Raw genomic sequence first — 25,941 nt, 5'->3', positions numbered from 1 at the left:
TGAACAGGGATGGACTGCAGGAAGAGGAGGATCTCATGGTTAAAGATTTCCTTTTTGTTCTATTTTTTGCTCAGAGGAGATTTGTGTGAGGCGGTTGGGAGGAAGGACAGGGACATGCTGATTCAATAAAACACCATTATACTCCTTTTAAAAGCTTCTATTGGTGACATGAGTAAGGGGTAATTATAATAAATACCAGTAATCAGCGACAATTCTATTCAAAGGCGCAGTGACTGGTTTCTATCACACACACACTGGGACACTGAACACATGTCACTTTTGGTGTATTGCGGAGGACAAGCAGTCTTTTCTTTCGTTTTCAGTTGTCCTAACGGGGTCTGACTGTGAGTTACAAAGTCCACGAGAAATTTGTTTGCGATATAGATGCTGCTGCACCTAAAAGCAGCCATGAAACAAACAAACTAAAAAAAAAATTTAAAAAAATTTTAAAAAATATATATATTTTTTTTTTAAAGAAATAAAAACTAAAATAAACAAAAGACATTGTTTATTAGCAACTTCCAGTAACATGTACCTGCCCAAACATAATTACTGAGGAAATTCTGGCACCATACTCAGTCCAGAAATGTAAGAAACCTCTCATTTGACCCAATAACGTTACTTGATTGAACGAGTCCTTTGATCCCGATGAAATGACAACCAGATATGTGGATCTGTAATGACAGGGATTCCACACATCATGAAAACCATCAGGCAGCTGGCAGACACTAAAAAACCAAACCGAGGAATTATGCGAAAACATTGTCTGTCAACCAGTGCATTCTTTTTGGTAAGCATTTTTACGCCACATTCTTCTATATACTGCTGATTTAGATGAAAAACTAGCAACAAAAAAAAAAGACACTGTGCATCAAAAAGTGGTGACTGGCAACCATATGGTCATCACTATTTCTCAGCCCACTGCTTTCAAAGTAACCTATAAACTAAGAAAGAAAATACACAGTAATTTCCTCTATAAAAACACATCAAGTTTGATCATGTGTCTGTTGAATGCCAAGTGTTAAGTGATTGTATGGCCAACATCATGATCAGATTATCACAGAGGGCTGGAAATGGCACACAAGACTTTCATCTCTTTAATTTCGCCATTTCTTATCATCACTACACTCAACACTGTTGCAGGCACTGAGGATACCAAGCTAAGATCCAAATGCTTCTCGTTACTGAATCTGATGTTTCTTTTGTAGATTGAGAGATAGAAAGGAGACACACTGAGGAATGGATATTGGACGAAGACGAAAGGGAAACAACACAGCAGCAACAAGATTAACTCCAGGTCATCTGGTGTAATGAAGACAGACGTACGCGATCAGACGTGGGATGAGGAGCTGTACTGTACTGTAGGTGAACTCCCCGGGATCGCCAGATTTGTGGATCCCCATCTTTCATCAGAAATGGGGCACAGTCAGGCAATGCCCAGCTCAATTTCAGCGTCCGATGAAATTGATGATTGTGTGAATGGGCCTTTTTCCAGGGATAATTAGCACAGTGTGCAAGGTTAAGAGTACCCCAAGGGAAAAGAGCCTGGTGATAGGTCAAGAACAAGTGCCAGTTGAGAGAATATCAGCTTGCAAGAACAAAGCGGCATCATGTTTTAAATAAGGACTGACAAGATGAAGAATTAAAAAACAAAACAAAAAAAAAAAAAAACATTAGCACTGGCAAGCTGTTCTAAATTGGGCTGCATTTTATTGATCCTTCTCTAGATAGTGGAGTGAAAAATGAAAGAGTGTATACAGAGGACTTGGCTCAGACAGAGTCAGCTTTGGTGTCATGTGCAGAATAGAAACTTTGCATGTAATCCACAGCAAAAAAGTGGGCTCTATGGGTACATTCATTCTGTGGAGATTTTGAGGATTAGCCAAGTAACAGTAGAATATTCTTACAAATTTTATAAAAAAGTAAGTTATTAGCTGAACACACTGATCACAAGAATGCTCACATTTACACAGAGAGCAAATAAGATACACATTTACCGACTCTAGATGTCAGAAAGAATAAGATTTTTGAATTATATTTAATATCCTCCCAAGCTGATTTTTGTTTATTTTGTCAGGCTCACCCAGAGACCTTGGTCTTTCTTTTTTTGCCCCAGAGGGGTCATCAGACCTTGAACCCTCTGACGCTGTATGGCCCTCTAAAGATGCGTCCCCTTTTGTGCTAGTGGACTTGTATTAGAATTGATAACCCTTTCAGGCGAGACCAAATACTCTGGGCACATAGTGAGTAAAAAGGTTCATTCCATCACAAAGTTATTATCCACAGGCAGATTGTTACCATTCATCACGTGTGAGAGATGAAACTCACTGTTAGTCAAGGGAAACGGCGGTTTCACTGCCTTGGCACAGATCAATATATGCCGCCATTTTCCTTTCTCTTCTCTGCTACAAAAAAGTAATTATACAGAAGAAATGTTGACAATCAATAGACTAGTCAGGTAAGGTTAAGGTCTGCTGTGGGGGCCAGTGGGGGCTCCTCCATCAGCTGTCACTGATGCTGCTGATGTGAACATGGACATCCACATGGGAACAAAGGGAGGTTTGTCTCCTTCAGGCCCTTTTACATTTCTTTTAGGTTGGTTGTCGAAACAATTAGTACCTGAGGAGTGCTGGCGAATGAATGGTAGAGAATGACACAAAAGAGATTCACTGAAGTTCAGATTGTGAATACTTAAGCTAAAATCTCTGTGTGTCTGGGTATCTATGTCTGGCTTTATTACCTCTACAAGATGTAAATGGTGCATACACCAATAAAAATAAACTCACTCTATGCTGTGTACAATGTAAAAGTTTAAACGAGGCATAAATGTTAAATGATACCTCTACATTTCAAAAATTCAGGAAAAACTCACAAATTGTAAGTATTTTAACCTGCCATTGTGTAATTCTAGCAGTGTAGCTTAAATTGTTTGAGGAGTTAAAAATTTTTGTTGCGTGAAACAAACATTTGTTACTTAATTTACCTCTCAGCGGTGCCTTGCAGTGTGAGAGAGCTGCAAAATGAGAGAGAATTTATAGTATCGTCACGGTAAGGTGGTCCTTTGCTGCAAAAGTGGTGGACATTATTCTTCAACGAATTCATCAGCCTTGCCTTGACATCTACTTTCACTTTAGACGAGCCTGAACTTTATAATCCACTGGCACGGTTCAGAGGTCAACAGCAGAGGGGACCAGAGGGCAGGGAAAATCACTCTCTCCCTGGAAAAAACTCTGACATCCAATTTTCAACTTGATTTATCAGTGTAAAGCTAAAATTGATAGTGTGTCATTACTGGGCAGGGAGCTGTCTTGGAGAGATGTATCAAAGCCTCCTCGTTTTGATTTAGCACTGCGGATCAATACAACCCTATACTGTTTCAATTTGAGGAGTATTGATTTTCCTATGCCGACTCTATACAGGGGGACATTCATCATCAAGCAAGCATAGTATGAGCTAACAGGCCACCATTGGGTCTGATCTGCTTATTCCTCACTCAGATCACATGACTGCAGACCAGCTGTTTTCAAGCCCCGCACAGATTACTTCCTCATTGCCGGCTGTTGTCTGCGCTGCAAGACAATTCCTTACACTGTCTGCCACAAAAAGAACAACGGCTCAAAATAGAGCGGTCCTCAGAGACACAGACAACCTGCAGATGTCTGTAATTCAGACAAAAACGGATGCATCTAATGGCAGACCGTGCGGTTATATAAATTTAATGAGCACAGTTGCAAACGCACTGGTAAAAGAAAACAAAATATAAACATATAAGTTACACTAGTTCTGTCTCCCAGCTGCCTAAGAGTAATTTTGTTTATAATATATTCTACACAAATGATAAATATCCTGTGGCGTGTCTCAAGGCAGAACTTAGGAGTAAAAGGCAAAGCAATTTCTGTGCATGAGGGTGAAAACAAACATTAACAAGTCTCTCTCTCTGTCACACTCACACTCACACACACACACACAAACACACAGACACACACACACACACAGATATAACAGACAGCCACCTCAAAAATGCTGGAGGGCTTTATATTTTACAAGAGCAGCATAAATGGGAAAGTTAATGTAGCATTGAATAAGACTAAGCTGCTGAACTGCAACACTGCCTTGAGCTTGTGAGCATATTGCATCATTTTTCTTCACCAGCAGGTTACCATTAAATTTGAATTTGTTGGAAGTTTTGCGGTATCATTTACAATGCACCCACGCTCAATAACCTTTTGTTTCAATGCAAATGCAATGCCTCTGAGAGGGGCTCCATAAATATTTGAACAAGAGCCCAGAATTCAGTCCAATAGATTTTGTCGTGGGTTGCTGAGGTTCAGTCAGTTTTATGAAAATCTGTTCTTTAATACTGTAAACTTCTCAGTCACAGTTAAAATATTACTATAAAACACAGTTTTTGTACGTTGTGTTCCTCTGCAGTAGTTCTGAAATGAATCACAATAATGTCCTTTTAAAACCATGAAAAGGATGCAGTGAATTATATATATACATACATCTGATATCCCAAAGTAAATAGACACAGTGCATAATCTTCCATGAATCCATGAAAAAAGAAACCAAATGTAGCTGCTTATGACATCTGCTGGTTTGAGTGGAAACTCTTTGAATGTTACTGCAAGTCAAAGACATAAAGTACAGCCATAAAAATTAATTACACCAGCTAGAATATTTTTCTTGACAATAGCAAACATGGTTTAAGATATGAAATAAACCCAATTTCAGCCAACGTGGCTGAACATCTGCACTGTATTTTCAAAATGTAATAACAAAACCAAAGCTACTGTTTCAGCAAAGAGGCAAAATTTGTTTTGGCAAATCAGCAGTGGTGGGTTGTGTATAAGAGGCAGACTTTCTTTTTTAATATCTTGCAGAATGCAGCTCACAGCACAATCAACAAAAGTATTTGGATCAATTTTTGAGTCAATAGTGTATTAGTTTTTATTTTTTATTATTCTGAATTCAGTGATGGTGATTTTTTTTAATAGACAAAAATTTGTCTCAAACCCCACAACAGCTTCATCTGCAAGCTGCAACTAAAGATTTCTGTCTTTGTAACAATTACATGTATGCTGTTACATTTGTGATGATAGCAGATAAATGGTAAAAGTCACCCCTCTTGGCTCAATACAAAATACAAACAGTATGTTGTAACACTTCCGTTTGTTTAGCTCTTGATCTATCCAGTCCACTCTGTATCTGTGGGACCATGTGGATGAGGGTGAGAGGTGGGAGGCAGAGCAGGAGAGCTGGCGGTTATTTTAACAGGGCCCACGGGGAAGTCTCCAACTACCACCAGGTGCTGGGCTGTGTTACTGAGAGGGTCAATGAATGCCTGGACAACACTGCAGAAACACCCCAACCCCCGTCTTCCACCCCAGCATGGTGGACGACCGGCCAATCAGCTGTCCCCAGAGGATTAAGCCACTCCACACTGTAATTGCGTTTGCTGACCTGATCGCTGACCCTATCGGATCCTGGGAAAATGACATTAACTGGTGGTCCTATCCCATCACTGCAGAGTTTTGTGAAGAGGTAACTTTTGTCCCCTAGGCTAGACCTAACATGGAGCAGCAATGGTTCATGTTAAAGACTTAACATGGCCCGTGTTGGTCTGAACCTGCTCTTCATATGTCCAAGTGTAAGGGCTTACCTCTGGGCCAGTGTCCCCCAGGCACCGTGCTTGTTGGTGAGGATGTTGACAATTTTCTGTTTTAACTGGTTGGCTGTCACATGGTCTCTGTGTTTAGCGGCACTGATCAGGTGGTCACACATCTTCTCCTCTTCTTTTCTATCAGCAGCATATTGGGCACAGTTGGACTAATTTCAGAAAGGGGAAAAAAAGAAAACATAGTGTGAACCTCACTGTATATTTATGGCTTTAGGTACAGTATCCAGTGCCAAAACTGATATCTGATATTGTACTAATAGCATTTGAGAATGTTTTACTTGAATAAGGCCACAATAATATATACCCCCTAATGGAGCATTTGTCACGCTGAAGAATGTTATGGCTTCATTCAACACACTTGAGTGCATAAAGATATTAGTGGACAGCTGAGAGATATATTTCTGCTCCCTTGGAGGAGTGTAGTAAATCATGGTGAGCGCATGAAGGCAGGCCATTCCCTTACTGTGGACAGATGAGGCTCCCTGCTAGGTAGACGTGGATGGTGCTATTAGAGGCGAGGGGAAAATACTCTAATAGATCCACAAAGAATATTGACTGTCAGGGTTTACAAAGCTACACTGCCATTATATCAAGGGATACATTCTTGTCGCCTGATAGGAATGTTGTAAAATGTAAATAGGCAGCTATTTTCTGAAACAAAATGTACCATAAGAACACAGTGCCTTCTGTAATTTGCAAAAAATAAATAAACAGTAAAAACATCTATGATACAATAGTCCAAATGATGTTAAATATTCTGCAATATTTAATCAAAGTGTCAGAATGATGAAATGTGGAAAATGGTGATATTGGTTTTAAATCAATTTCCAGAAGTCAGTGCAAGTCTCTAAGTGTTCCAGGTGGCTAAAAGTAATCTAGAGGAGCCCATCTAACTATCTTTGCTGCTAAAACAAGATTGTCTCACCATGCCACCCGGGGGGGAACTCTTGCTAATATTCAAAATCTAATTTGCTAACAGAAGCTGGAAGTTAATCGAATTTCCTGCTTCAAATTTGAATTCTGTCAGATGTTATACTTCAACATATTCTTCATAGGGTGGATAACTCAATCTCTGCTTGTCACCTCACATTACCATGTGATGCTGTGACAAATATCAAATGTTATTTATCACTTTAAAGCATATGATGCTTCGCCCTGACACCAACTTAATTGTAAAAATGTCTTATCTGCGTCGTGAATCTTCAATCTTGGAGAGTGGGTAATAAAGTAACGTCAGACCTAGATGAAAAGTGTAGGCTGTCTGGAGTTGGCAGACAGAACGGATGGGGCCAGGTACACTTCCCCCTTCTCCTGACATTGCATATCTAGCCGTCTCTTCCAGTTTATCTAGCAGGTCAAGGATCCTCAAGAACTGTATATCAAGCAGCTGTTTGAGGATGGCTGCTTTTCCCAGATAAGAAACTCATCACTCCTCACATGTACAAGCTGCTAACAGAGGTGGTGAAAGTGTGTCTGAAGGATTGTGCGATTATGCTGCATGTGTGTATGTGTGTGTGTGTGTGTGTCCTCGGATATTCTACAATAGCCAAACCTACAATTTTAATACAGTAAAAAAAAAAAATGTTTCTTAATTTTGCTATCATTCACTCTGTCTGATCCGCTATCTTTTTGTCCAGCTTACACTGAGAAATACAAGGGCCATATTATATTTTTGTATTTTTCCATACAGACAAACAATTGGAAGAAAAAACGCTTAACACTCATTACGCTCACAATTTGCTTAAACCTTGATAGCTTTTTCTTTCATGTCTGAAACAGGAGAGGTTTGATGTGGGTGGGCTAAATAGAGACTTAGGAGGTTATCCCCTGAGTTGATTGGCAAAAGCTCATATTAAAATCCTAAATTAATATTGCTGGCATATCCCTTTGCTACCAGTAATTAAATTCTTTCATAAGAAGTATTAGTTCCTATGATGATAGAGAGGAACATGATTACTGGATTACATGGACAGTTGAATGGCTGTTTCATGATTTGTTTAGGGTTTATCAGAAGATTGACAAAATAGATTGACAAAATATTCTATTTTCATAGCAAAGGGACAATTTGAATTTGGAGAAGCAGTGATATTAAGAAGTGCTGGTGATAATATTCTCTTTTGTACAATATTTTCTTTAAGTCTGCTCCAAACTCACCATTCAGTTTCAGGTACAAGAAAGGATGGTAGATTTTATACCTCAAACTCTGCGTGTTTGTGGACGTCCTCTGCTCGCTGTCTGTTCAGGATGAATTCAGCCTCGTTGGCGACCCGAACTATGTGGTCCTTCATGGCATGGCAGAGCAACCTTTAACATTGCAGAGAAATTTAAGTGCAGCAGGATCAGCATTTTAATATACATCTAAATCATGAGTTAGGAAATACAGCATTTCTATTAGCTAAAATCTGTTGTAATGACACTCCTGAGGGAGGAGCATGGTTGTCAGGATCATGCAACATTCTGCTTGTTGAAAGAGCAGGCTAGTAAACAGTATCATTTGTCTGTGTTATGTTGCAAGGCAGCAGGTCAGTGACAGATCCCTCTGTAGCATTAAGGAGGGAATGGAGTGTCATTAGAGCATTGAAGCCTGTCTGGCACGTTCCTGATTGACTGAACATCCCTTCCCACTGACCAGAACATCAACCCAGTGCCTGTACTGCTGACAAGTCTGTCCGTGGGTAACTTCTCACATGGCTGATTCTAGAGGCTCTGTGGTCTCTGCCCATATTCACATTTAAATCCCAGTATCTTTAATAATTGAAAACACCCTGGCTATTGTGTGTGGATTACATGCCATTTTACACACCATTAGGCTAGCTTTGTTTTAATTAAAGCGGCCCCTGTTCCTCTCCAATGCTTGATACAGATTGTAATTTCCTTCCTGTCCCAAGGAGAGGTAGTAATCCCGAGGCTGCATTCATCAGCTGCTATTGCCTCTTTAACTGTTGACAAGCACTCATTAATAGACAGACGTCCACTGTTCAAAGACAGAGGCTGGCAGCGCCAAGCTTTGTTTTGAAACCAAGAATAGATGAGAAAGCAAGGTGACAAGTGATACGATTAGAAAGGAAAAAGATATGCATGTTCCCTAACCACACCTCTGCAGTAATATTTTGTAATTTGGAAACACTAATCAATACAAGTATTCAAACTTAGCCTGGATTTGAGTGAAATTAATGTATTGTTCATAGGCCGCCATGTAAAATCAGTAACCATTCCAGTTGAAAAGTGTTGTAAGTTCAGTGCCTGGTAATTGTACCTGTGCTTTAGAAAAAAAAAAAAACAAGCAATTTGTAGACAGAGTCTATCTAACAGATTTGTTAAACTCATCTTTGTTTTGTTTGCCTATTATTAGATTATTACTTTTTCTTGAGAGCAACATGTTTTGTGTCTTTTGAGGGCAGTTCTCTCACACGAATGATGGATTATAAATTCTTTTATTAATTTCAGGGTTTAATCAGGGCATTTTTAGTGCGTTTGATAGAAGCTTGGCAATGAATCAGCTGCATCATGGAACAGAGGAACAGCATACAACTACCCACTGTATGTGTTGTTGCACATACAGCAGATACAACGTCTCTGTCAGCCACGCCTTGTAAGGCAAACAGATCTACCAGACTCTGGCTACCTCTAGATCTGTCTAGTTAAGCAGAGCAGGTGTGCACAGACTTGAGTAAGACTGGGAAATTATGTATCTGTCAGCAGCACCCTGGACAGCGCCGTGTGGCCCTACTGACTGAAGTTCTTTGTTCCAGGGCCAGCGGGGGACTCAGAGAAGCCTGGCTGGGCTGAGACAAGAGCCTGGGCATAGAGAAGGCCTGGGCAGATGGGTCAGCAGATGGGCAAGGAGGCTGAGCTGCCCCTGATCTGCTCTACGGAAATCCCTGAGTCTGGCCACACCCAGAGTTGAGAGGCAGAGGGAGGGAGACAGAAAGTGAAACACAGACACTGGGATGTACAGTGAAACAGGGAGACACAGAGATTTCATAAGGCAGACGATAAGAAAGGCTGACTGCACTCTAGTATTGATATTCTTAGCTCATCTAGTCACCACAGTCTTATTTACCTTTACCCCCAACAGAGCAGTCAAAGGGGGCAAGAGGTTTAGAGCTAATCTACATCCTGCCACTTAATCCAGCAACCTTTTTATGGCTGCCAGGGGGAGCACAAAAATAAAATGAACATACTGATAACAGAGGGGATGAATAAACTCCTGCTTGGCTTGAGATTTAAGCTTATGTATAACAGTGAATGGATACATTACCTTCCTTCATTAATTAGCTCAATGAAGGCCAGGCCAGCGTTCTTCTGAATGGAGTTCTGCCACTCCTGAAATGAAGGAGTTTGTGATCGGTTACTTAAAGCAGCTCTGCCTTTTCTGTTTTGTTTTTGATATGGGGGTGTAAATGGTTTGTTAAATGTACAGAAAAGAACACAATATAATCACATCCTTATAACTGATATTAGATCTGGGTTTTAAAAAAAACATGTTGATATGGTCAGTTTAACCCCCTGCAGAAGCAGCAAAGCTAAAAGCTAACAATAGTGAGCAAACACTTTCTCAAACAGCTTTGTGAAGCACACCGAAAGTTAAAATGGCAGAGCATCAGTATCAAAATGCCCTTTTGATCCAATGTGCAACAAGATCTTTCAGAAATGCATGACAAGAATCACATTTCACCATCCAAATTGCATATTTCAACTGTAATTAAGATTACATTTCATAGCTTGTAATTCAAGTAGGTACAGAAAGCATTTAGTTCATATATCCTTTGTGAAAAAAAAGTGATGGCTATAAAAAGCTGAAATCCTGCACCGCATGTGTGACCATCCTTTCTTCCTCCGTGAAAAGATCTGTAAACACAGGAGAGATGTAATTGTGGGATGAAACTATATCCTCTCACTTAAATACAGCCATTTCCTCTGTCCCTTACAGTGACAGATTACTGAGCAGGCTCACTGAGCCCTGCAGTGTGCGCCTGGAAGGGATCCGAGCCCTGGGCCGGAGTGCCAGCACTTGCTGTCTCACAACATGCTCTGGAAATGATTAAAAAGCAGTTTGAGAGTGCGCCTTTCACTGTGGGAAATTCAGCTCCCCTGTACCCTCACTGAGGTGCAAATGGAAGAGAAAACAGAGAAGGCCACAGTTCAAAAGAGTAGGGAAAAAGAGAGGAAAATGAAAGGAAAAGATTTCCAGGCCTAGAACAATTACGCATAAGCAACTCAAGACTATTCACACACACACACACACACACACACACACACACACACACACACACACACACACATACACACACACATATATATATATATATATATATATATATATATATATATATATATATATATATATATATATAAGAAGCCTCTGAACATGACTATCCATTTAAAAGTAGCTGTTAATTAATAGAATTGTCATTTCCAAAAGAAAGAATATATGGGCATATGTAATCTGCAGTCATACATGCAAACCAGTGATGTACCATGTTTGTTCTATGTCAGTGTCTGAACAAGATAAGCAACGTTGTTGTTTTTTTTGGAATAACTGACATTGACATTATTATGTATGGGCATGTGTTTTTGTACACAGTTGTCTTGCCTGACACATACCGGTTCATGCAAGAGTACACAGTCTGACCCTACGATGCGTTAAGTCAGGGAGATGGTGCTGACAAACTGCTGAGCATCTGGTCTCCAAATGTTCCCCATGACCCCCTTCTACTGCTACAGTATCTGCCTGGAATAAGCTGTTCTTGATTTGGACAGGGATCGTGTACAGCCAGTCTTCTGAGGTTCCAGTTGCACCACACTCACGTGACAAAAATAAATACGGAAATCAAGGCAGATGTGACACTTGGGCGATGCCAGCAAAATGGCAGCAGGTCAGTGGAGGTATAGCATGAACTAGTCAAATATGCTATCTTGTCTGAGGTATGCTTGTTGACAGCTGAGATAGCACATGAGAGGCTCTCTTTTTTCTGGTCTTTTTTTTTTTTTTTTTTTTACTGGAGAACAGAGCTCCCCGAGGAGGCTGCCTTTGATTGCAGAGATTTGAAAAAGTCCTCTGCTACCCATTTGAAGGGAATTACGGCTGACGTGCACCTCCGTAAAGAGATGTGATCCTGTGATGTAAATGCATACCATGACCACAGTAACCTCACCTCTGGCCATTGGAAGTTTGTTTAGTAGCTTGAATATGAAAAGCTGGGATTTAAAGCTGTGTTAATTTTTAATTAGTAAGAGTAAAGTTTGTTGTAAGCTGACAGTTACTTACATATAAAGCAGGCATGGTCATCATTAGCATTCTCTTAGTTGTGTTTCAGGTAACCTGACAAATGTAAGTCTACTAGTCACTCAGGTTTTATCTTAAAAGAGAATCCCCAAGCTGTTTGCTAACATTGTGTTAGGCATTGGACCGGTTGTATACAGTTCATTTAACTGAGCTTTTTTGCTGAAAACAGCTGCCTGCTGTTAGAATTTTGTAGTAAGTAGAAAAAAGTAGATAAAAAGCTCCATAATACTGAGGAGCTGGTAAATTCTTTGACACAACACGCAACACAGGGAAACACTGGGCAGTCACTGATGATGCTGTGGGTTCACTTGGGGCAATGGTACCATTCTTCCATCAAGCTTTGAAAAACCCACCACCTTTTTATGGACCTCAAATCCCATAACTCTCATCCCAGAGAACAGCTTGCTGGCCTTGAGAAGATTTTCTCTCCTCCCACTTTCATCTTCCTGAAATTCAGCAGGGCACTAAGTATTTGTGGTGTTTCAATCCAACCTGTCAGTATGCGGGAGCCTTTGCTTTTATCTTCTGTGCTTTGCTCTGTTATACTCTCCACATCTGGAGGCCTTCCATCAGTAAATCTATGTGGCTCCACTCTAGATCCCCCCTGTATGTTTAAGCTGTTACAAGAAACAGAGCTGCTTGACCTTTTCATTCAGCTGCCCAGGCTGAGGAGAGACACACAGTGTCTGCAGCCGTGGCCAGCCACGCGATGATTGCCGTGATTAGTATGCATAAATAAGAAAAGGCAGATCATTAGCACTAATTTATTCATAAAACTGACAGGTCACAAAACAGAGTGGGACTAAAGGTCAGCTAAGTGCCCTCCTTGCTGTCTTAAAACATTAATGTTGAAATATGTGAGGGATATGTTGAAGGTGGCATTTTATAGTGATGTCAGCCAAAGCTCACACTGCAGCTGTGAATACTTGTTGTGCTTTTTGAAAACACTTGAGATAATGTGATACTAAAGATATTAATTAGTACTATAGTGCAATGTAATCATCAGTCTTAATAAACGTTATATTTGCTCTTGATAAAGCGGCTCGGTATGCATCAGCTTTGTCACCTGAAAGAAGTAATATGGGAGACACTGATTAATGATTATCCATCATTGCAGTGTGATTTTTATGTTAGGTGGCAACAGAACTGGATTCATTAGTGACGGTGCAGTGTTAGGATACAAAGCAATGGCTCATCCCTATTTGAAAGGTTGTAGAAGGACACCGGGCTATATGGTCCATTTTCAACGCCTCACTGTCTGATCGATATCTCAGCCTGGGTTTCATCCCTAGAGCCCCTAATGGCAGGAACCTCTGGAGCCGCAGTAATGCTATCTGTGTAAAGGGGGGATGGACTCAGACCCTTAACAGCATGCTGACGCTCTCATCTGCAATAAATCCTAGAGCTGGAAAAAGCAACTTCCCACAGATACTCTACAGGCAGAAAAGCAGCGCAAAAAGGAGTCCGTCAAAAACCTTCAAAAGGGCAACAATAACTCAGTGCTGGCTGCCCCATTTATGTACATTTTTTTGGAGGAAAGCCCCTGAATAATGGCCCCCATATAACAGAGGCTGAGCTCCCTGCTGAAGAGGGCTTTGGACTGCGGATACCACGGAGCACATATAGTGGCAATCCACCTCCTCAAGGCTCTGGCCCTGCAGTCTGGATCCACAAAGAGGCACCAAGTAATGGCTTCCTTATGGGCTCCCAATGCAAGACTGATGGGCTGACAGAAGGTATGTTAAATATCTTCTCTTCTAACTGCTACATTGGGGCTTTGACCTTCTCTAAAACAAGGGCTTAACAAGAGATTCAGAGGGTCAGCTCAGAGGTGATCAGTCACTAGCAGCGTTGCACAAGGTGGGGCTCATTCTCTGAAGGAGGGCTGGGGATTTAAGCTCTGGGGTGTAGTGAGAAAGTCACTGGATTCTCAGAGAACTGTATAAAGTTGCGTGTCGTCATTGATTTGGACAATTTGCTTATGGAACATTTTACAAAAAAAACCCCACACTGATAAGCAAAGCTCCCGCAGAGATTAAATATCTTGTTATATGATATAAGACAGTACCCTTAACTTTATACATCCACAAAATATCTGCTGTTTTTTGGCAGGATAAAAACTGAATGTATTTTTGAGTGTGTGTGTGTGTGTGTGTTTTTAAAACATATTTTCAAGAGTTATAGTGCTGAGTGAAATGGACTATTCCACTGACCATTTCCAATTTGTGATTGTGCAGTGTCACTATATATGCGGAAAGATGTGAAACCAGCCACTAACTAATCACCACATACAGACAGAGAATACGCTATTGAGAGAAGTACAGTAGAGACAGACATATCACAAAGGCAAAAGAAGAGGATGGGACCTAGAGGAAAAGACAAAGAGAATCTGGGAAAGAGGAGCAGGAGAAAAAAAAAAAAAAAGCTCACCTGAGAACAAAGCAGCATGACAAGCTCCACCACTGAGGTGCTTGATTTCATACATACTAGACCTATGGAGACAAAGCACATGAACACAATGGATATTAACCAGAAATGTTAATACATAAAGTCTATTTGCAGATAATTAAACATTAATGTAACTGTACAAAATAATATTTAAAAAAGAAACACAGTATACAGTACAGCACCTGGGCAAAATTACTATATATCTTATCTGGCATAAAGTCAATTTTGGGCCAATCTGCGAGCCAACTAAATCCTAATTTGCCTGTCACAAACCTGTGAAAAAAAAGTAATTTGCATCTGCACAGAATAGATGATGAACACCCCCTCCACACACACACACACACACTTACATTCACACATGCACACAAACTCACAGAAGTGAATACAGACATTCACAGCTTCTTCCCTCATCTCCATTCTGTAGATGGTGAGGCACAGAAGCAGACAACTCTCTAATGAAACAAGGGCAGGTGTGAAAAGCTCATTTGCAGAAACAATGGCTACAACTGGTCTTGTATACTGCACCTCCAGCTCCTTCTGGTGCACTTGGTGGGAACCATTAAGGTGCAGTCATTAGTAAAGGAAAGAAATCAGCTCTCCAGGACTCATTATGGGCTGGCAAGAGTAGAAGTCTGTGCCACACAGCTGCCATTGTCTCATGTATGACAGGGTGTCAATCAGAGGAGAGAACAAAGTATTGTTAAGCTAAGATTCCAGGTGACATATTTTTGAGCTGTCAACTGTACAGTGCTGATTTACGATATGAAAAAATAGAATGCATTATTTCCCCTTACTGCACTTTTAATTATCTGCACCCTAACATAACTGCACTGTAAATAAAGTCTTAACATTAGCTATTAAGCTAAAGATTTTTCTATTCAATTTTGATTTACACCATGATGTCATGTTTATATTTATGCCACAATTTGCAGCCCCATCACCAACATTCAAAACACAACACATCAGAACTTGAAATAACTCTTAAACTGAATGAAATGTCTTTTAATACTAGACTTTCTACACTGGAAAACAACACAGTATCTAAATTAATATTGTTGTGTTTGTAAATATATATTTTCAAATGTTATCAGTTAATAAATGCAAACTTGTTACTTATGAATGTGAATTTAACTCAGATTTATACAGGTCAAAACCTTTAAGGATTAGGCCTTAAAGGTCCACCAGAGGACATTCAATGGGCATAGCGTTGCTTGTGTGAATGCTGGAACACAGATGAGAAAATACTCAAAACACTGGTAGGATGGATCCTATGCTCGCTGCTTCTCCATCCATGTCTATTCATGAGCAGAGACTGCCCGAGAGAACGTATTGTAAATACTCTGAGAGGATGTGACCCTTCTCTTGTACACAGAGTGCCATGGCTGACCTCTTGTTATAGCAGTGACATGCTGAGCCATAAGTCAGTCCAGTCTGACACAGGAGTCAGGTGGCCAACTGACCCTGGCCTTGTGCTGGTAGACAAACTAAATGCATTCTATTTAAACATGGCCTGGCAGTCCTTTCCTGTAAACAGGGCAGGGTTAAGGCACGGGTGAATGTGGCATTGTGGGGTGATGTGTCGGAAAGCTGGGCCACTCAGGGGACAGCAAGAAGCAGGCGGCAGGCATCACAACAGCAGCAGTGTTCACACACAGGCCTTACCCACCAACTCCAAGTGTAAAGCTCAGGGTGCACTCAACATAATTGCCGCAGTGACCACATGTCTGCAGGGGGGGTGAAGGAATATGGTGAGGCAAGGGGGCACACGGGGCACAGGAGGGCTTGACCCCCAGCAATCTAAGGAGTGATGGATGGCTGGTAATTACTCGTAAATGGAGTGCCTTTGCACTACAGCACAGTATTTCAACTGTGAGCCTGGGAAGGGCCGGAAAAAAAAGGGAGTAAGGGAGAAACGGCAAAATCAGTTCAACCAAACACGCTGCAACAAGGGCAGACTGGAGTGGCTCGACAAACGTTTACGATTTTACGTGCATGTGGTATATCTATGCATTTGTTTTGTCTGATAAAACTGCTATAATCCATGTCAGGGTGCACTTTTCACACACCCAGGCAGGGTTAAACATGTCTGGTGAAGAGTGCTGAGGCCCGAGCTGTCTATCTACAACCTTGTTTGTGAGGTTACACTCTCAGCTCAGCTCTGGTTTGTCAGCTTAGTCAGTCTGCTGACAGACTTTGAGTGAAAGGGTAACAGACATATTCACACTTGTCAAGGCTATGCTACCTGATTTTTCATTCCTTTCCCCTGAGCTTGTGCAAGTAGCATCAGCCACATGTGCATGGCATACCCACATGTCTATTTACTTATGTATATATGTATGGCATACTGCATGATATATAGAAGAAAAACTGCCTGTTTGTGTGACTTTAGTAGCTGGATTTTAAATATTTTTTTTAAAGGCAATACTTCAGCTGTTTGAAATTGTAGAGATTTATATTAATCATTTGACAAGTAATTTTAATGGGGTTGGTTTACATTAAATAAATAAGAGCCTGCTTATTATTAAGCTTGTCAAAGGTGATTGCTTGTCATGGTCAAAGTAAATAACAGTAATTACATTTTCTTCAAATTTCAGATTCAGTAGCTTAACAACAAAAACAAGCCAAGGAAAACTAAATATAATATTTGATATGATCTTATTTAAAACACAATAATATTGGCAATGGAAATTGAGTCATTTCCAGGTAACTGGCAGTATAAAAAGTATACAAATAAACTATGCTCAGGAAAGGGGAAACACTGTGTCAGACTTCTTTCAGGGATGACTTTAATAAAGTCACAGAAGTGCATTCCTTCAGTCTGCTGTCATTCTCTGCATAGACCTCTGAAACTAATATCAGTTTAGTTTAAAGTTAAAAGAAGAGACTTTGGCAGTGAGGAAAGGCAGATCTCATTTAGCTTTGTGCAAACTGCAAGTCAAGAGACTGGAGGCCACACATACACTGTGCACATGCAGACAAATGCCTGCAGACACACAGTCACTCACTCACACTCACACACACACACACACGCACGCATGCTGGCTGTGGTGGCAGTGTGTTCTTGTGAATACAAGCCAAAACAAGCCCAAGAAATAGAGTGGCATTGCACACACATGCAGACAGAGTCCCTGAGGTTAGGCACAAGTACCACTGTGGGAGGCTGCCAACCTGGGGCCTGAGGAAAGCACTGGGTCCCTTCACACAGCCACCAGGAAATAAAACCAGAACCCAGAGGGGAGTGCAACAGAAGGATCACACACTTCTGCAAAGACTGAGCACAACCAAGCCACCCAGTCCAGCCCTTTAAATATATGCAATGTGACTGCCGTGATGCAGTTCAAAATATAACAGTTATAACAGTGAAGACATGAGCCCTGCAAGCTGTGTTATTGATGATTTCAGGTTGTACTCCCAGTGCTTTATCAAATCAACAAACTATCAGATTATCTCTGAGACAAGACTAAGAAACAATGCTTAACAACACTTCCATGGGCGTCCATACTTAATTTTCCTTTCCATGTGGTTGGACTTTGATCGGTCTGCACAGAAAAAGCTGCTGGATTCTTTACAGCACAAAACAAAAAAAAGGGTCACCGCTCTTCCAAATATAAACATAGCAACAGTTTTCAGATTTTCCTACAATGGCAAATGCTTTGACAAAAATCACCTCCCATAAGTTCACTTCAAAATTAAATAAATAAATGAAACATTTGACCAAAAAAAGAGAAAAATCCTCTTCTAAAACAAAGCGACAGGGTGAGTTAGAAATGCGATCTTAGTTTTGAGCAACATTATCACTAAAAATATCACAAGAAGGAGGCAAAGGCCATCAATTATTTCCACATTCATTTCAAAATGACATTTGTTGTGAGTGTGACACATTGATGTTTAAAAATACTACATCTTGGAAAAATTCTCAATATGTGGAATGATTCATGAAGAAGACAAAATACACACATGCCACAAGACGAATGAAAGGGAAGACAGATTTAATCAGACTATGACAGACCCCCAGCGTGTGCACAAAATAGTGACTCTCCTGTCAGCGCTGACTACCGTGTATGCATCCATCAATGAGGCAGCCAGTGTAGTACATACAATAGCAGGGTGATGGGGACAGGACTCCATGTAGAGCTCTGAGACTAAAATACACTTCACGACATCTGTACCTTCTATGAGCAACTCTTGACCATGGCTGCCCAGCAGGGTGCGCGATAGAAAAGGTGCAAAGTCCACAAAGATCTCTCTCAGCAGGGGTGCCACCTTCTCCAAGGCTCTCTCCAGCTTTGTAGTAATACTGTCAAGACACATCAAGATAGAAGTCACAAAAGGAAAACAGACTCCTGAATTAGAGCAATTATATAAGGAAGGTAACGTGCCCTTCCATCAAGGGTAAGGCATGAAAAGAGCAGTGAGATCCTCACAGTTGAACCAGTGCTCACAGCTAACACCAGTTAGTGTGTAGCCAGACTGTCAAAGTCCTGGTGAATGCAGAGGGTAACTAACACATTTGAGTGAATGCAAACCAAGCTAGATATCCATGAGTATGGTTGCTATCACTGGAGATGTCAATAAGATCTTATGTTGTTAAAAACAACGTGAACACCTTTTTTCATTTTATTTCAAAGAGGACTTCTTACCAGTTGTTTGCATTCTTTGTTGTGACATGTAACCAGACCTGCACATGGGATCACAGTTGTTCAACACTGCTGAGGGAAGTTCCTTATCTTTAACAGACTGCTGCTGCCTGACACTATCTAAGCACCTCAGAGAAACTGTGCACTGGAGTCATGCAGCCATACAACTACGACTGAATACGGGGTGAGGTGCAACTCAAGCTGCAACATACAGTATCTCTGCTGCGCTCCCATGTGTACACACACAGATACTGGGGAACATGAGAGCTGAAGCTTGTTTTCCCAGCTAAGATGGGCAGAAAGCAGCGGGATAGAGAAAGACAGAGCGAGAGGGGAGGAAAGGTTTGGTTTAGGATTTGTATGAGGGTGTAGTGTAATCTGCCTTCCAAGCACCTTTGGAAAACACAGCAGAAGTGATGACAGACGCATAAAAAACAGGGTGTAGGGGGGTCTGGGTGGCTAACATAAATGTCCTTGCCTAAGACACTGGCCTGCACCCCTGGAGTCTGCCTGTAATCCTGTCAGGGAGCTAAAGGGTTTGAGCTCAGGAGGTGTCAGTCCCTGGCGTAGTGGACACTGGTCCACTTCACAAAAGGCCCTGAAATAGAGAGAAAAAAGAGGCAGTACTTGCTACATGTTGTTTGTGACCTAAAGGTTGGGCTCATTAATTAATTATACAATTGTATACAATTGTGATAAAATATACAGTGATAATAATATTTATTTTTTTCCTCAGACTGGAGCAGGCAATTCAGCTTGGCTGTTTGTCCCTCATCTAAAATATAAGTTAGGCTTGTGCAGGGTTTGCAGCCAGATAGTACTATCATTGACTTCAGTTACGCTAAGTGATGTCGGTTACTGCTGCCATGGCAACTGAATCTCTGTTCCTCTAGCAGAACACACTGAGGCAAAGAGAAAGAGAGAGGGACTCTGGAGAAAGGCCTGGGGTCTGAGCAGTCAGTGGGAGAACAGGACTAAGGACAACTGTCACAAACTATTAGAGTAAGTGAGGAAGATGAGTCAAGGTCACACCAAGATACAGAGAAAGAAATATACAATTGTTTTACCTGAAGAATCGGTCCAAACTTACATGCATAATGCTCACATTAATCAGTTTTATTTTTGCTATTTTGTTTTGACCTTGTTAAGAAAAAGACTTTATATGTACGTCACACAAACAGAACAAAGTGGGATTATTAACACAGGAAATATGAGTACAAATGAACAGAGAGGGCCCTGTTGTACCTCATGTTCTCTACTGTGTCTTCAGGCATGGGGGCCACTGTCTGCACAGCAGGCAGATTTTTACTGGTGGCTCCATTGACAAAACTGGAGGATGAGGAGGTAGAGGGGGCTGCATCGGTGGCTCCTGCAGGGAAGACCAGCAAAGACATGCAATATTAACGCAGCACAAAAATGATTATGTATGGTTTTAATGGTAATTTTACAGAGTCTGTGATAGTAATGGCACATAGTCTGAAATAATTGAAGAAGAAGAGGAAGAAAGAATGGGATGTAATAAAACCAGCCACAATCTGGCTCCTGACTGTAGACTTTAGCAGTCAGCACAAATTTCAACCAAGTCAAACAAATGGAAACACGGTAACAGTGTCAAATCATGCACAGAATCTTAAACTAAATCCAAGTGCACTACGCTGGTTGTCCAAACTGGTGCCAGCAGCAGCATATGGAATGATTTTGCTTTCTAAGATGACAAAAATGACGAATCAACTGACATATCAAAACAACACCCGCATCAAATTTTTACATTTTACACTTAGTTTGGGAATCAAAGCAAAAATAAGGGTATCAAGACAACAGTAATTCTAAGGTGAGCATCAAGTCACATGGTCTTGGCAACACTCACAGAAATATAAAATCATTATCACTGTCCTTGTGAGAGGTTAAAACCAGAGCAAGTGAGATCATGGGGTCTGGATGAGAGCCTGTGGCTTTAGCTGAAAGCTCACTTTGACTTGGATACATTTCTCACATTCCTGCAGAGGGGCTCGGAGAGGAGAGGGAGAGTTTTTTTATTTTTTTTTTTAATGGAGCACATTAAAAAGGTGTTGGAGCGCCTAATGGTTCTTGGTGTTAAGTGGGTCCTTTCAGAGGCCCTGACCAGGAGTCCTGAGGTGGAACCAGTTCAATGTAGCAGAGCCCCAAGAGAAGCAAAGTGACAGCAGGGGGAGGGAGAGGGGTATGCAGTGAATCAGGCACGAACACACATTACACAGGAAAGCCATTTGTACACATCAATTTTCTGTATTAACATTTGTTTCACTGTGTAATTCAGGTATATTAATTTGTTTTGTTTTTGTTTCTTTTTCTTGATTTGGTTGCATCAGGAGGAACCCAAGTGGGTGAAAGGCAGAAGTTTTTGTTTGTGCATGGCACACTGCAGACTTTGGAAGGAAGGTAAAGAGGGCCATCTAGTGGTTGAAATGAGCCCCTGCACAGGCATCCAGGAACATGATCCAGTAAGGGGAAAATGTTTAATTTCTGTTCTTGGAATGGGATCAATGAAAGGAAAACCAAATTGGGTCATTAAGATGAACAGTAATTATTCAAATTAAGCACCCTGAAATTGCTCTAAAGAAGTATTGTTGAAAATTAACCACATTACCAGCGCTGACCAAAGTATTTTAACTGTGTATATTCCAGTAACCTTGTGCATGACCTACCTGTGGTGTTGATCATGCTTTTGGGCGTCACAGAGGCAGCAGCAAAGATGTTGGGGGTGCTGCCGGCTGTCAGCCCAGCAGAAGTGCTGCTGCTGCTTCCCACTGTGTTAACCGCTAAGCTGCCAGGGGAGGTTTTCTTCACAGGGACCACCACACTCCTGTAGGACACACACACACACACACACACACACACATTTTTTCATTATTTATGACCAATTAGAATATTAAGAATAGAAATTCAACAGAGTTCACATTTTAAAAATATACTGCTGCATAGTAAACAACAGAATCCAAGAATGCAAAAATGAAAATGTAAAAGCTAGAGGTTGGAGGTTATAGGTTTATGCCCTCTGTTCTTGGCAGTATCATCCCTGCCAATGTCCCCTTGAGCAAGACACTAAACCCCTAACAGCTCCAGGTGGCTATAGCAACTACAGATGGTAACTGAAGACTCAAACTGTGATAACTTCATAGAATTATTCATATGGGCCAGAGATGTGGGTGAAATTCACTTTTTCAGTTTTGTCAGAAAATTTAATTTGAGCCCACTAATAGAGAGTTGGAGTTTGCGAACTAGCCTGGGACCAGAGGTTATGAACACATTAGCCAGCCATACAGGAGGATAGATGTTGTAATAAAACTGACTTTCAGTAAAGCCAGCATCTGGAGAAGTTCTGTTCTTCAGAAAGAAAATGCAGAATTTCTTTGACTTTCTATTGAACCGTTAACTTTCCAATCCTCCTATCTGAAACAACACTGAGATAATAGTGAATAAAACTTTTTTTTACCCACATTTTAGAAGAAAAAGTGTGAATAGTAATGATCTTAATCATCTCTTACTGCTCTTGGGCTCTGCTAGCATGAGCATGCCCAGACGTTAGTCAGGACATTCGGAGAAGTAAACATCCTGAAATGTAACTTCATCATTCAGCATAACGCGTGCATTGCAAGCATAGACACACAAGAGGCTTAAGTAAATAAACTTGAGGGCAAGAGGCCAGTCAGCCAGCTACCACATTTTCCCTTGAATCTGCTCTTGCCACCAGTGGCCCTCTGCTGCCCTCCGCTCAGTTCTGAAAAACTGAAAACATACTCGACCCTACTGGGAGGCTCTCCCAGAACAACTTGACAGTTGTTACTGACACAGATTTGCATAGCTACCGTCTGTGTTCGAACTGACAGAGTTACAGCTCACTGACTATGAGATTCAAGACCTTTAGATTCGGTAATTGCTCTGTAAAGACACACAGAGCAGTATCTGGTTGTGACAGAAAGTACAAGCAGATTTGCAGACGTATTTGCAGATTATGACCTACATACTGCAAGTTTTTATATTAGGTTCCTGGATAGATTTTTTTTTCCCCCCAAGAATCAAAAATTTTGAAATTAAGTATACAAGATATAGCACCAAATAACTAAAAAGTGATAATAAGCCATGAATATTTAGAAACATTAAGTCAAGAAGAGACCTAAAAATAACAGTGGTTTCCCTTTCATTCATAGAAGCTACTGTACAAAACATCACATGGTGCTAAAAGATAAAGGGGCAGCACTCATGAATGAAACATGTAAAGAAAAGCTTGTGAAGGCTTGAGATGAAAAGTTACACTTGTGACCTCGTGTAACGGCACAGGAAAGCACAGACACACCACTAACCCACCAGACCTCTGTTCACATGCAATCTGATTGGCCAAGGGTTAAAGATGATGCAGTGAACTTGGCCCTGCAAGAGCTCTCTGTCAGTGAAGAGAAGGAAAGCTTGTGCTTATCAGGTCTGCAGTTGGCCTTTGGGTTTGCGAGGGTGCCAGATAATGTCTCGTCCAATCTCCTGCAGTTACTCTGGGTGACACAGGCCAGGCCTTTGCTCTGTCACGAGCTAAGCCTGCTGTCATCTGAAGCAAATCCCCAGAAATCCTCCCTCAACAAAACAACACAGCCTTTTACTGTTTTATGTTGCTATTATATATCCACAGTCCATCTTGCAGATGAAGTAAAACATGCAGGACACCATGGGAGACAAACCTAACTTGGCCTAGATATATTTCAGGCTTTTAGGTAATTTATCTCACATCCTTTTATACTGCGCAACTGATTTCTCAAAAAGTCTTATGTAACAGAAGAATAGCTCTGCAGTTTATCTTTATGGATGAAACATACAAAAAGTAGATTATATAACAAATTAAGAGACACACCTTGTTAACAAGGCAAACAATACCAAAAATAGTCATAAAATATCTCTCTATATATATTCTTAATTTAGCTGATAAAAATCAATTCAATCACACAGGAATGTGTGAGAGAGAGTCAGAGAAAAACTTGAAAGCTCACTGAAATATTAATATCTCCTGAGATACAGCTGTGCTCTGAAGAACACTGATGACAAGTATCATTTATTTAGTAGATCTCTGTACTGCTCTCCTCTGTGAAATCTCATTGACAGTTATCAGAACGTCACTAGTGTGTTTTGATTGTAGGGACTGGGTGTAGATTTAATCTTGCTTTCCAAATTTATCCCTCGCACACATCTTCCAGTGGTAGCCTGCTCGTTCTTTAGCATAGCTGGGACGTTACACTGGATCTACAGGATGCTGATAAAACATGAACCTCTTTTAATGAATAATTCATAAGATGAGTGCTCATGAATCATGTATAGATTATCTAGCACATATTTTATTAATAGGATTGTCTTAATTGAGTTGCAGAGAATAAAGCAAGGATTAATCTTGGAATGAATATTAATGAGATCTGCAGCTGTGGGAGATGACTGTGGTGTAGAGTATAACCAAAGAAATGTTTCCTTTATAAATCCAACAGACAGAATCTAATCTAATAGTGCTTTATTCAGGAATACAAGGATAGATACAGAGGAGATGTGCTTATATTCTACCCACAAATTCAATTAGAACCAATTATCATTGCTCTCCATCAGTGGAAAAATCAACTATGTAAGGACAAACAATATCTCACAGAGCTAATTTGGATACTTTTTGGGAAGGAGAGATGGAAAAGGAGGAAGTTAAGGATTACTGAAGTATTTCTGTACTGTATTCCCATCTGGTCTAACGGAAATCTGGATGTCGAGCAATCTAAACCCCTCCTCTATGAAAGTCTCTAGTAGAGGGCCCTCTGCAACGACTGCCCCTGTACACTCCACTTTAAGCCATTTTTTCCCTCCTTTTTCTTTTTTGATGTTGTCACTCTCAATCTATTGCTGCCCTGACAGACAAATGAAAGGCCTGTCCATGGCTGGCAGCTCATTTCGCTGGCAGGTGGCAAACAATTAGACACAGCAAATAGAGGCTGGAGGGGGAGTGACATGAAAAGCATGAGACAAAGTTGTATATGTGGTCAGGAGGGTTTGTGTGAAAGCATTTCAAAAATAATACACTTTGCCGTGGCGACTCATTTCAGGCTGCCAGTTCCCATTACGGGTGTGAGCGGTGAGGGTGACAGGACTAGGCTGCGGTGCGGCGTGAGGCCGCTTCTGTTTAATCTGTCATCAACGCCCTGGAGACCCCCACCCTCTCAGCTGTCCTCTTTCTACGTACTCCTCCATCTTCTCCCCTATTCATCAGGCTCACCTCTGCCCAGCTCAGCAGCATGCATGCATTAAGCAGAAGGGAGGCCCCATTGTTCCTCCTGACTCACTGTGTCCTCTGCCTTCTCTCTGGAGCCTGGCAGCCAGGCACACAGACACACGAAAACTAACCAAATCAGCCGTGTGCAGAGGACAGAGGGAGTTTTTGTTTGTGGTAAACCAACTCAGAATAATTATGATTTTCAAAACTCTATGTACCATGGAGGACATTGGGGATGTAGAGGGGAGGGGGTAACTGAAGCTTGAAGTCCCTGCAGGAGCAGGTTTGTAAACTCCCAAAGCCAGACAGATTACTGTGTGGTTTTATCTAATCCAGGAATGTAAATAAACCGCAGCAGAACCACAGTGCTTCAGAGAACTTTTCAAACACAGGAATTCCTTGCCATGGGGAATGAGTCACTATACAAGTAGCCTGAAATAAATAATGTGTTGTATGCTACTTAGAAACCATTAGTGTTATACTGGATCACTAAGATAAACCCAGAGGATTAACATCAAAATTCTGCAGCTGTTTGAGTGATGGTGCGCACGTACACACACTCAACTTGAGTTCAGTTACTTGTGTTTGGGTAAGCTTTAATTTTTTTTATTGTAACTACAAATTG

The 25,941-nt window shown here is 41.0% G+C and overlaps 1 protein-coding gene across 1 annotated transcript in view; it reads right to left on the bottom strand.

Annotated features, from left to right (window-relative positions):
• The window catches only part of LOC108876017 (neurobeachin-like), a 186,317-nt gene that overhangs the window by 76,668 nt on the left and 83,708 nt on the right, over positions 1–25,941 (bottom strand). The window contains 7 exon segments of the mRNA XM_051065349.1: positions 5,663–5,829; positions 7,876–7,984; positions 9,942–10,006; positions 14,400–14,461; positions 18,587–18,714; positions 20,300–20,423; positions 21,739–21,896. Of these exon segments, the coding sequence (XP_050921306.1) occupies positions 5,663–5,829; positions 7,876–7,984; positions 9,942–10,006; positions 14,400–14,461; positions 18,587–18,714; positions 20,300–20,423; positions 21,739–21,896 (813 nt within the window).

Source organism: Lates calcarifer, linkage group LG21, assembly GCF_001640805.2.
Source record: "Lates calcarifer isolate ASB-BC8 linkage group LG21, TLL_Latcal_v3, whole genome shotgun sequence".
Classification (NCBI taxonomy): domain Eukaryota; kingdom Metazoa; phylum Chordata; class Actinopteri; family Centropomidae; genus Lates; species Lates calcarifer.
This window is presented reverse-complemented; position numbering and strand designations above follow the sequence as displayed.